Raw genomic sequence first — 13,101 nt, 5'->3', positions numbered from 1 at the left:
ATGTATTTAATCTCCGACAAAGCTTTAGCGTTCTTATAGAGGTAACAGAAAAATAATGTATAGGGAAATGGTTCCAATTGTTTTTCCATCATTCAGGCTTAAATCTCTCTAGGACAAGGTGACTTTTATCAATAGGTAGATCCAGACCCAGATCCAGATCCAGATCCAGACCCAGATCCAGATCCAGACCCAGATCCAGACCCAGATCCAGACCCAGATTCAGACCCAGATCCAGACCCAGATCCAGACCCAGATCCAGACCCAGACCCAGATTCAGACCCAGATCCAGACCCAGATCCAGATTCAGACCCAGACCCAGATCCAGACCCAGCTCTCCAAACTGCACTGGTAAAAGTGAAGCGTTCAGTAGAGCGAAAGAGAACATTATCAGGTACTCATGTTATTTAATCCCCGACAAAGCTTTAGCGTTCTTATAGATGATAACTGTAACACTCATGGTGGGTAACAAAGGTTCAATGTTGAGGGTAAAGGGTGCAATTTGGGATGAAACCACTATTTTCAGTGTTCCGACTGAATTTTGTTAGATCATCGCGGTGTGACAAGGGCCTCACTGTTTGGAGAAGTTCACTATCTCTCTCTGTCTCTCTCTCTTTCTCCTTCTCTATTATCCTGTGTTTCTGTTTAAATGTTTTCTGTGTGTCTCCTCATTCTCTGTTTGTGTATATCTGTGTGTGCGTGTTTTTTTCTTCCATTTTGTCTCTGTGTGTGTGTGTGTGTGTGTGCTTGTTTTTTAAAATATCTAGTATGTCTTGATCATGGGAGGTTGGATGAGGTTTTGTTTGCGTCCCAAATGGCACCATATTCCCTATAGGCCATGGTCAAAATAAGTGCACTAAATAGAGAATAGGGTACAACTTGGAATGAGATTGTGGTCTCAGGCTCCTTTCAATTAGCGTCTCATTAGAGCTCTGGTAGAGAGTGGCTTTGTCTTCCGTTTGAAGTCACACAGATCTTAGCAGTGCAGCCAGCCAGCCAGGCAGACACACAAACCTTCTCCACCTCAGCCACCGATGACACCATGGCAACAACAGCAGTAAGTATCAAACACATTGTTTTGCATTTGTTTTTCCCTTTGAGAAGAAGAAAGACATCCGTTGTTATTTATTTTTTTACAGGAAGTTGGATGTGACTTGGGGGTGGATTTCCATTTTAGGCATCTCCGTGGCAGACTCTCTTGGGGATTTAAATCACTCTGTATTGTACTCATACTGTATGTGTCTTCTCAATTATATAGTACGTCTTATAAAACTATTTATAACTAGAGTATACTATTATTAATGTGTATTTTTCCATTTAGAACCATTTATAAACATGTTAAAGTCCAGTAAGCATTAATTATCAATTTACAAGCATTTATAATGGCTTATTAATAAAAGTAATACAAAACTGTTACCCCATGTAAAATAAAAAAATCATAACAAACATAATTGATTTTAATCATTCAACTTTTAATGGTTGCTTTTCCCCCATCATCCCTCAGTACAAAGCTTTGGGAAGTCTAGCTCTGATTGTCTCTAGCTGTATGATCTAGGTAAAGTTTCCCCTAGGTACAGATCTAGGATCAGCTTCCCCTTCCCCAATCATAACCTTAACCGTTAGTGGGGGAAATGCAAAACTGGCCCTAGATCAGCGTCTAGGGGCAACTTCACCCTACTCATATATGATCAAAGTCCCCCAGTTGAAAACCGAAAGGGCCCTTTCAGTTCAACTACAAAGTCAATAAATATTGTATGAGAATTAATGGATGCCATGGAAAGGAGACAATGTCACTGAAAAGATAGTCACAGGAAAATGATCAAGCACATCATTGTATCACATCGACACTTCCTCTCTCAAAAATACGCCCCCAACAAGGACACAGCATTTGTTGAAAGAGACACTCTAAAAACAGAACACGGTTCATTCTAAAAGAACACTTTTGTTCCACGTTGTTCTAAAAGAGAATTTGAAAGCTAAACTGAAGAGAGTGGTAAAACACTAAACTGCTAGTCTACCCTTCCTAAAACTAGGCTGGTTAACATTGACTTTTGGATAAGTTCTGTGCTGTTTTTTTCTCACATAGACACCGGCCAACAGACGGTACACGACATCCCAAATGGCACCCTACTCCTTATTTAGTCGACTACCTTTGACCAGGCCCCATAAGGCTCTGGTCAAAAATAATGCACAATATAGGGAATAGTGCCATTTTGGACTAAGAAATAGAGTACCATCAAAGTGCACTTTAAAAATGAACAGCAGTTGAACAAGCAGGATTTCACAGGGACAAGTTCCACTTCTGACAGTTATCTTTCTACACTGTCCTCTTGCCACTAGACTAGGACTGTGTTCCAAAAGGCACCCTATTCCCTACATAGTGCATTATTTGTAGTGCACTATGTAGGGAATAGGGTGCCATTTGGGAAAACATACTAGAGCATATGAAGCACTTAAAACACAATCAAATGAATGTTTAAGTGAGTACACTTGGTGCCTTATGAGTGGCTTTTGTGGTTGGCCTATGTAGAAAATATTTTATTAATCAGAATGTGTACAGTATGTATTGCCATAAGTGATTATTCCACATACAATGTTCTGTTCCAAAATTGTAAATATAAATCGAAGGTAAGCAAACACAAACACACACACACACACACACACACACACACACACACACACACACACACACACACACACACACACACACACACACACAGACACACACACACACAGACACACACACACACACACACACACACACACACAGAGGTCTCCCCGGTCGGTTCATACCATACCATTAAAAGGTAATTAGAGTAAAACATATTAAACACATTAAACATGAACAACCAACTGCATAAAAGGTTTTCTGCAGCGTGTCCTAATGAAACGAGATCCAGTACCGGCAGGTAGTTCCTCCGTCTGTTTTGTTCTGATAGGTAAGCTGCTTTGGCATGGTCCACACTTCTCTAATGAAAATACTCTGCTGTGTGTGTGTGTGTGTGTGTTTCGCTGTGTAACCCAAGTGGAGGATCCTTCCAAGGAGACATCATTAAATATTAACACTGTAGCTCTCACTCGTCATGTCTTTCAGCATGTTTGCATCACACAGGCTTGAGTCCAGTCCTCAGTGTGTTTGTGTTTGTGTTTGTTTGTGTGTGTGTGTGTGTGTGTGTGTGTGTGTGTGTGTGTGTGTGTGGGTGTGTGTGTGTGTATGTGTGTCGTATGGTTATAAGACCCTACACCTTTACAAGACTTGACCAAGATAACTTTATTGCAATAACGCCCAGATAAAAGAAACATGTAGGAATAAAGCTCACTCACTCACTCACACACACACACACACACACACGCACACGCACACGCACACAACACACAACACACAACACACACACACAAACCACATACAGATTCCCAAATGTAAAAACATCCCATATCTGGTTGAGTTGCTGGTGGAGAGGAGAGAGATGAGCTGGGGGCGGAGAGGAGAGAGAATTGTTCTAAAACAGGCTGCCTGGAGGGAGAGAGTCGGTAGAGGGCTGCGTGTGTGTATGTGTGTGAGGGGGTTAGGGGATATACCAGGTTAGGGAATAGACCGGGTTAAGGGTTAGACCGGGTTAGGGGATAGACCGGGTTAACGGATAGACCGGGCTAGGGGATAGGCCCGGCAGGGAGATATGCCGGGGGTCCTTAGGCTGACCTTTGACCTCTGTCCTGGGGCCTAACTCGCACTGTGGGACGGGGGAGAGTCATTTGGGGAGAGGTCAAGAGCTGGCCTGGCTGGAGGGTTGGAGGATACAGACCCAGAGCAGTGATCCTCTCTTGGGAGGGGGAGGATGTCATTAGAGAGAGAAAGAGAGAGAGAGAGAGAGAGAGAGAGAGAGAGAGAGAGAGAAAAGAGAGAGAGTAAAACCTCTCTATTGTTCCATACAGAGTTCACGATGAATAGGAGTGCTCTGCCCATGCCCATATTGCTGTGGCCCAACCTCTAGTCTCAGTCTTGTGGTGTCCTTCCCCCTTCTCTTCCTCTCTCCTCCAGAGCCCCCTGATATAGTCCCTTGGAACCAATGGCTGAAGTCTGCGTCCTATTAATATATGGGCTAAAAACAAGCCAATTTAACCTAGTGCTATTTAAATAGTGGATTTAACACATTGGGTTATTCTGACCAGCCAGTTGGCTTGTGTGAATAACATGTTGGGTTGTTGGGATTACCCAGACATAGGTTAATTCAACCGTGTGTTGGGTATATTTTACTCTCATGCTGGGTTTACCTAGCTGCTGGGTCCTTTTGAATATAATCCTTTGGTCATTTTCCGGAAGAGTGTCTTATTAGGGGCGTGCCTTTCAGCTAGATCTTATCGGCCACCCATGTTAAGTTACATACAGCAAATTCAAACTTGACTTGTTTTTGTATTTTACACATTCTTCTATAATATTAAGATTTATTTACTACATATTGTAATAAAGTATACTGTACCACCTTATTGTAGCCCAACAATGGGATTTCCATAGGCTTTTAGGGAACACATACACTTCTGTAATCCTTATTGAATCTACAAAAATGTCAATGTTTAACCTTAACATGTGATAACTATAAAACAGAACAGATGAACAGGAATGACATTCACTGTCATGGGTGGCTAAAAATAACTATCTGAAAGACACGCCTAATAATAAACTACGCCTCCAGTTTTCTGAGCTGACCCGCTGGGTCATATCTCAATTTCCCAGCACCCAGCGTCAATAACTCAGCAATTTTGAAATAAAAAAATCTATCTAAGTGACACAATGCCTGCAACTCAGCAGTTGGGTTAACCAAACAACCCAGCATTTTTAGGTGTGGAGGACTGTCTGTCTGCATTTAGTCTGTCTGTATTCAATCTGTCTGTCTGTTTGTTTGTCTGTCTGTCTGTATTCATTCTATATTAAAGAAGGCTGGAGCTCAGTCTTGAGTTATGGTGTCTTCCTCTGGGGGCCCGGGGACCTTAGTCCCACCCTGGTGGCCCTGCTCTGGGTCCCTGGGGGTCGAGGAGTGGCTGTGGGGCTCAAGGCAGGACCAGGTCCAGGAGGAGGGGCCTGCCGGTGCATCGGCTGCATCCCCACATGTTGGCGACGTGATAGGACCGACCGTATGGGCTGCTGGGGCTGAGGAGAGCGGAGGGGGTAGCTTCGTCGGTAGCGTAGCGACTGCGATCGTAGCAGGACCCTGGTGTACTGGACCTCGGGCATGATGAGCTTAAGACACAGCTCGTGGGCCAGGCTTCCGGGCCGTGTAGCATTGGTGTTGGTCGGCAGATCATAGCCCACGATGTCCACCTTTGCGCTGGGCTGCCACGGCCGCAGCTCCTTGTTCTTGATCTGGGCAGCCGAGCGGAGCTGGGGGAGCCCTCCGCCGAAGCAGCCCCTCACCAGCTTCTCCTGGGCCCTGCGGAGCAGCCGCAGCTCCCTGGCCACGCATGCTGGGCCCAGGGCTGCCAGCTGGTGCCACAGCGAGGTGTTGAAGTGGTCATAGAGGCGTGCATCCAGGTTGTTCCAGACGCGGATCTTGGCGGGGAGGCCCGGCGAGAGGCTGTGCTTGGAGCCGGACGTCCGCATATTGAGCTTGACATAGAGCATATCTTCCAGATCCCAGGAGAGGAGGTGACGGAGGAGGATCAGCGACTCATCAAAGTACTCAGCGATCATCACCAGGGAGAAGACGCGCTCCGTCTTGGCCACGAAGGCCCGGGCATACGCAGCCACGTCCGCCTCCGGATGGTCCTTGTCTCCGCCAAGGTCAAAAGTCAGAGTGTTACGGGCATACATGGAGTCATTCTCGTCCGGACGGTAGTACCGCCACGGTTCGTCCAGAAACGCCTCCAGAGACCCGTTGGGAACTCTCTTAAAACTCTGACAGTACTGGTTATAGTAGCTGAACAACGATTCAAACATGGACCCTGGTTCTCGAAGTATGGTCACGTAGATGGTATCATTAGGCATGAGGCGCTGCATCTCGGCATGGTTGAAGCGCATGTGGCTGGTGACCACATTGGGTGGCAGGGTGTGTGGGTGGACGAGGTGGGTGCTGAAGGTGCGCGGGTAGCAGAACTGGTGTCCGCAGGCCTGCACAGGGAGCGCCACTGTCAGGTTGTGGCGCTCGGCGAAGCGGAAGAGCAGATTCTGCATGGTGGTGCTGGCCGTCTTGTGCGTCTTGAGAAAGGCCACGTTGGTGTGTTTGGGCTTGAGAGAGAAGGCCGGGTGGGTGCGCAGCGACGGGCAGCCCAGGTGAAGGGCTTCCATCGTCCTGGAGGAGAGAGAAAGAGAGAGAGGGAGGAGTTTTGATATGAGGTTTGCAGTTCAATCTTTAGTTTTAGTTTAGCTAACTCCTGAGCTAGCAACGCAGCTAGCAGAGAGGGTGGGATCTTTCTGACAATAGTCAAGAGTGAACTGACGGAAGAGTGAAAACTGAACTGGTTGTTGTACGGATAGCTTGTTGACGAAATAGCAATAACTCAAGTTTAGGTCTAGTAAGCTTGCACTTGGTTTATTTGTTACATGCAGGGACGGAGTTAGCATAATGGAGAGGGAGTAACAGGAAGCATGAAAGGAAGGAGAGTCAAAGTGAAATGGAGAGAAAGGTAGGGAGACTGTGAGAGAACAGTAAGAAGGGAAACTGAAAGGAAGGTGAGAGGGTAATAGGTCAGCGAAGGAAGATGAACAGTGTGAAATGGAGAGAGAGATTGGCTTTTACCAAATGATCGTATGACAGACCACATATTCACCCTGCACACCCTAATTGATGAACAAACAAACAAAAACACAGTCAGTCTTCTCATGCTTTGCTGATTTTAAAAAAGCCTTCGACTCCATTTGGAATGAGGGTCTATACAAATTGATAGAAAGTGGTGTTGGGGGAAAAACATATGACATTATAAAATCCATGTACACAAACAAGTCTGCGGTTAAAATTGGAGAAAAAAAACACAAGGCCGTGGGGTTAGACAGGGATGCAGCTTAAACCCAACCCTCTTCAACATATATATCAACAAATTGGCGAGGGCACTAGAACAATCTGCAGCACCCGACCTCACCCAGCTAGAATCTGAAGTCAAATGTATACTGTTTGCTGATGATCTGGTGCTTCTGTCACCAACCAAGGAGGGCCTACAGCAGCACCTAGATCTTATGCACAGATACTGCCAGACCTGGGCCCTGACAGTAAATCTCAGTAAGACCAAAATAATGGTGTTCCAAAAAAGGTCTAGTCGCCAGGACCACAAATACAAATTCCATCTAGACACCGTTGCCCTAGAGCACACAAAAAAACTATACATACCTTGGCCTAAACATCAGCGCCACAGGTAACTTCCACAAAGCTGTGAACGATCTGAGAGACAAGGCAAGAAGGGCCATCTATTCCATCAAAAGGAACATAAAATTCGACATACCAATTAGGATCTGGCTAGAAATAATCAGTTACAGAACTCATTGCCCTTTATGGTTGTGAGGTCTGGGGTCCGCTCACCAACCAAGAATTCACAAAATGGGACAAACACCAAATTGAAACTCTGCATGCAGAATTCTGCAAAAATATCCGCTGTGTACAATGTAAAACATCAAATAATACATGCAGAGCAGAATTAGGCCGATACTCGCTAATTATCAAAATCCAGAAAAGAGACGTTAAATTCTACAACCACGTAAAAGGAAGCGATTCCCAAACCTTCCACAACAAAGCAATCCCCTAAAGAGAGATGAACCTGGAGAAGAGTCCCCTAAGCAAGCTGGTCCAGGGGCTCTGTTCACAATCACAAACAGACCCCAGACAGCAACACAATTAGACCCAACCAAATCATGAGAAAACAAAAAGATGATTACTTAACACATTGGAAAGTATTGACAAAAAAAACAGAGCAAACTAGAATGCTATTTGGCCCTACACAGAGAGTACACAGGGGCAGAATACCTGACCACTGTGACTGACCCAAACCTAAGGAAAGATTTGACTATGTACAGCCTCAGTGAGCATAGCCTTGCTATTGAGAAAGACCGCCGTAGACAGACCTGGCTCTCAAGAGAAGACAGGCTATGTGCACACTGCCCACAAAATTAGGTGGAAACTGAGCTGCACTTCCTAGCCTCCTGCCAAATGTATTACCATATTAGAGAGACATATTTCCCTTAGATTACACAGATCCACAAAGAAATTGATAAAGAAAGAATTTGAATTTGATAAACTCCCATATGTACTGGGTTAAATACCACAGTGTGCATCACAGCAGCAAGATTTGTGACTTGTTGTCGCAAGAAAAGGGCAACCAGTGAAGAACAAAGACCATTGTAAATACAACCCATATTCATGTTTATTTATTTTCCCTTTTGTACTTTAACCATTTGCATGTTGTTACAACACTGTATATATATATATATAGAATATGACTTTTGAAATGTCTTTATTCATTTGGAACTGTGAGCATATGTTTACTGTTCATTTTTATTGTTTATTTTATTGTTTAGAGAGAGAGAGAGAGAGAGAGAGAGAGAGAGAGAGAGAGAGAGAGAAGAGGGACATATAGTCAAAGAGGGTGGCTCAGGTTTAAAGGGCTTAGAGAGAGTAAAACATGAGGTTGTCAAAGATCTCAGCCTCTCAACATTCTAATTGGTCCCAATGCTCAAGAACAGTGGTTCCCAAACTTTTTATTGTCCCGTACCCCTTCAAACATTGAACCTCCAGCTGTGTACTCCCTCTAGCACCAGGGTCAGCGCACTCTCACTGCCACACAATCACTATACGATACATTTATTAAACATAAGAATGAGTGTGAGTTTGTCACAACCCGGCTTGTGGGAAGTGACAAAAGTTCAAAACCTCTTGCGTCGACCTGAGACGCAGACGTCTCATCTAGCCATCAGCAAATGCAAATGCGCTACGCCAAATGCTAATAGCACTCGTTAAAACTCAAACGTTCATCAAAACACACATGCAGGGCACTGAATTAAAGCTACACTCGTTGTGAATCTAGCCAACAAGTCAGATTATTAAAATGCTTTTCGGCGAAAGCATGAGAAGCTATTATCTGATAGCATGCAACACCCCGAAATACCTGAAGGCGACGTAAACAAAAGAATTAGCGTAGCCAGCGCTACACAAATAGCAGAAATAAAATATAAAACTTTCATTACCTTGGACGAGCTTCTTTGTTGGCACTCCTATATGTCCCATAAACATCACTATTGGGTCTTTTTTTCGATTAAATCGGTCCATATATACCCAAAATATCCATCTATGGAAACTGTGTGATTCAGAAAAAAATACCGTTTCAAAACGCTACGTAATTTTTTTAAATTAAAAAAGTCGATGATAAACTTTCACAAAACACTTCGAAATACTTTTGTAATCCAACTTTAGGTATTAGTAAACGTTAATAATCTATCAAATTGATCATGAGGCGATGTGTATTCAATAGCTCCACGCTTTCAAATCATCTTCCGAAATCTCTCTTCCAAAACTTCCTGTCGGAGACCGGATGGAAAGTGGTCTCTCTTCCTCGTTTGACCAAGAAACAACGAGAAGGCAATTGACAAGACTGGTGACATCGTGTGGAAGCTGTAGGACTTGCAATCTCGGCCCCATTTAATTTCGTGCCCCTTGAACAATACATGCAAGTGGCGCATGGATATTTTTTTTTTTTTTTTTTCAGTGATCAGTTTTTCGTGCGCTTTTCGATGAAACAGACGCTCTGTTATAGTCACAGCGGTGATTTAACCAGTTTTAGAAACGTGAGAGTGTTTTCTATCCACACATACGAATCATATGCATATACTATATTCCTGGCATGAGTAGCAGGATGCCGAAATGTTGCGCGATTTTTAACAGAATGTTCGAAAAAGTAGGGGCTCGACTTAAGATTAAAGGATAAGGGCATAAATAATAATATAATAAAAATCAATAATTTTGCTCTTTATTTAACCATCTTACATATAAAACCTTATTTGTTCATTGAAAATCCACTCATCTACTCTCACATAGGTACGTGGTTACAAAGGGTATCAGTGTCTTAATAGCGAGCGATTTGCCAAGGCAGGATGCTCTGAGCGCAGCCCAATCAAGAAATCTCTCTTGTTCAGATATCGGTAAGTGGACTGGAGGCAGGGCATGAAAGGGATAACAAATCCAGTTGTTTGTGTAATCCGTTTCGGAAAAGTACCTGGTAATTACGCACCCAGCTCACTTAGGTGCATTGCTATGTCACATTTGACATTGTCCGTAAGCTTGAGTTCATTGGCACACAAAAGATCATGATGGAAAGACCTGTGTATTGTCCTTGTATTGTCCTTGTTAATGCAGACAGAGCCTCAATTTTGTCCCTTTTACCTCTTAAGCCTACCCCCTACTTTTTCGAACATTCTGTTAAAAATCGCGCAACATTTTGGCGTCCTGCTACTCATGCCAGGAATATAGTATATGCATATGATTAGTATGTGTGTATAGAAAACACTCTCACGTTTCTAAAACTGGTTAAATCACGGCTGTGACTATAACAGAACGTCTGTTTTATCGAAAAGCGCAGGAAAATCTGATCACTGAAAGTGGAAAAAAATATCCATGCGCCACTTCAACCCATTGTTAAAGGTGAACCGTATTAAATGAGGCCGAGGTTGCAGTACCTACAGCTTCCACAGGATGTCTAGAGTCTTCTCATTTGATTCGGATTTGATTCTTGGTAGAACCGACCCAAGGGAACCGATTCCCTCCGACCTCCAACTTGATGTATTGGCTGAGTTTTTTCCGGACATTTTTTCCAGACGACCACCTATCGAATTTACATCGCCTCCTGATGATTTTTATCGCTTATTAACGTGTACTAATACCTAAAGTTGCATTAGAAAAGTATTTCGAAGTGTTTTGTGAAAGTTTATCGTCGACTTTTTAACTTTTAAAAAATGACGTTACGTTATGAAACGCTATTTTTTTCAGTTTATCACACAGTCTTCATAGATCGATATCTAGGCTATATATGGACCGATTTAATCGAAAAAAGACCCAGTATTGATTATGGGACATCAAGGAGTGCCAACAAAGAAGATGGTCAAAGGTAATGAATGTTTTATATTTTATTGTGCGGTTTGTGTAGCGCCGACTATGCTAATTATTTTGTTTACATCCCCTACGGGTCTTTTGGGGTGTTACATGCTATCAGATAATAGCTTCTCATGCTTTCGCCGAAAAGCATTTTAAAAATCTGACTTGGTGCCTGGATTCACAATGAGTGTAGCTTTAATTCAATACCAAGCATGTGTATTTTAATGAACGTTTGCGTTTTAACTAATACTATTAGCGTTTAGCGTAGCGCATTTGCATTTCCAGAGCTCTAGTTGGGACGTCTGCGTCTCAAGTAGGAGCAAGAGTTAATTGACCCCCCATAAACGTAATGGACATATGCTAGGAGCTGTGCCAGGCCCGACACGTCTGTTGACTCATCCAGCTGTAACAGACATATACCAGGAGCTGTGCCAGGCCCGACACGTCTGTTGACTCATCCAGCTGTAACAGACATATGCTAGGAGCTGTGCCAGGCCCGACATGTCTGTTGACTCATCCAGCTGTAACAGACATATACCAGGTGTGCCAGGCCCGACATGTCTGTTGACTCATCCAGCTGTAACAGACATATACCAGGAGCTGTGCCAGGCCCGACATGTCTGTTGACTCATCCAGCTGTAACAGACATATACCAGGTGTGCCAGGCCCGACATGTCTGTTGACTCATCCAGCTGTAACAGACATATACCAGGAGCTGTGCCAGGCCCGACATGTCTGTTGACTCATCCAGCTGTAACAGACATATACCAGGTGTGCCAGGCCCGACATGTCTGTTGACTCATCCAGCTGTAACAGACATATACCAGGTGTGCCAGGCCCGACATGTCTGTTGACTCATCCAGCTGTAACAGACATATACCAGGTGTGCCAGGCCCGACATGTCTGTTGACTCATCCAGCTGTAACAGACATATACCAGGTGTGCCAGGCCCGACATGTCTGTTGACTCATCCAGCTGTAACGCATAGAATTCACTGGCTTGCATGCGAAGCAGTAATTGTTTCATAACATCTCCTGCCATGTCACTGATGCATTGTGAAACAGTGTTGTTTGATGCAGTCATTGTCAGTATAGTTGTTTTTGGCCTTTTTCCCCAGCTTTGTCCCAGCCATATCCACGGCAGCAGGAATAATGAAGTCCTCCACAATAGTATGGGGCTTGCCTATCCTAGCCACTCCTCTACAATAGTATGGGGCTTACCTATCCTAGCCACTCCTCTACAATAGTATGGAGCTTGTCTGTCCTAGCCACTCCTCTACAATAGTATGGGGCTTACCTATCCTAGCCACTCCTCTACAATAGTATGGAGCTTGTCTGTCCTGACTCATCCAGTATGGGGCTTACCTATCCTAGCCACATAGTATGGGGCTTACCTATCCTAGCCACTCCTCTACAATAGTATGGGGCTTGCCTATCCTAGCCACTCCTCTACAATAGTATGGGGCTTGCCTATCCTAGCCACTCCTCTACAATAGTATGGGGCTTACCTATCCTAGCCACTCCTCTACAATAGTATGGGGCTTGCCTATCCTAGCCACTCCTCTACAATAGTATGGGGCTTACCTATCCTAGCCACTCCTCTACAATAGTATGGAGCTTGTCTGTCCTAGCCACTCCTCTACAATAGTATGGGGCTTACCTATCCTAGCCACTCCTCTACAATAGTATGGAGCTTGTCTGTCCTAAACAATAGTATGGGGCTTGCCTATCCTAGCCACTCCTCTACAATAGTATGGGGCTTACCTATCCTAGCCACTCACAATAGTATGGAGCTTGTCTGTCCTAGCCACTCCTCTACAATAGTATGGAGCTTACCTATTTCCTCTACAATAGTATGGGGCTTACCTATCCTAGCCACTCCTCTACAATAGTATGGGGCTTACCTATCCTAGCCACTCCTCTACAATAGTATGGGGCTTACCTATCCTAGCCACTCCTCTACAATAGTATGGAGCTTGTCTGTCCTAGCCACTCCTCTACAATAGTATGGAGCTTGTCTGTCCTAGCCACTCCTCTACAAT

At 44.2% G+C, this 13,101-nt stretch overlaps 1 protein-coding gene across 1 annotated transcript in view; it reads right to left on the bottom strand.

The window, feature by feature from the left end:
* Window positions 1-2,740: 2,740 nt before the first annotated feature.
* LOC112259860 (galactose-3-O-sulfotransferase 3-like) overlaps window positions 2,741-13,101 on the bottom strand; it is a 39,798-nt gene continuing 29,437 nt past the window's right edge. Inside the window, exon 3 of the mRNA XM_024434530.2 lies at window positions 2,741-6,281. Within this exon, the coding sequence (XP_024290298.1) occupies window positions 4,952-6,281 (1,330 nt within the window). The 3' untranslated portion in view covers window positions 2,741-4,951. The remainder of the gene's footprint in view (window positions 6,282-13,101) is intronic.

Source organism: Oncorhynchus tshawytscha, linkage group LG10 (assembly GCF_018296145.1).
Source record: "Oncorhynchus tshawytscha isolate Ot180627B linkage group LG10, Otsh_v2.0, whole genome shotgun sequence".
NCBI lineage: Eukaryota > Metazoa > Chordata > Actinopteri > Salmoniformes > Salmonidae > Oncorhynchus > Oncorhynchus tshawytscha.
This window is presented reverse-complemented; position numbering and strand designations above follow the sequence as displayed.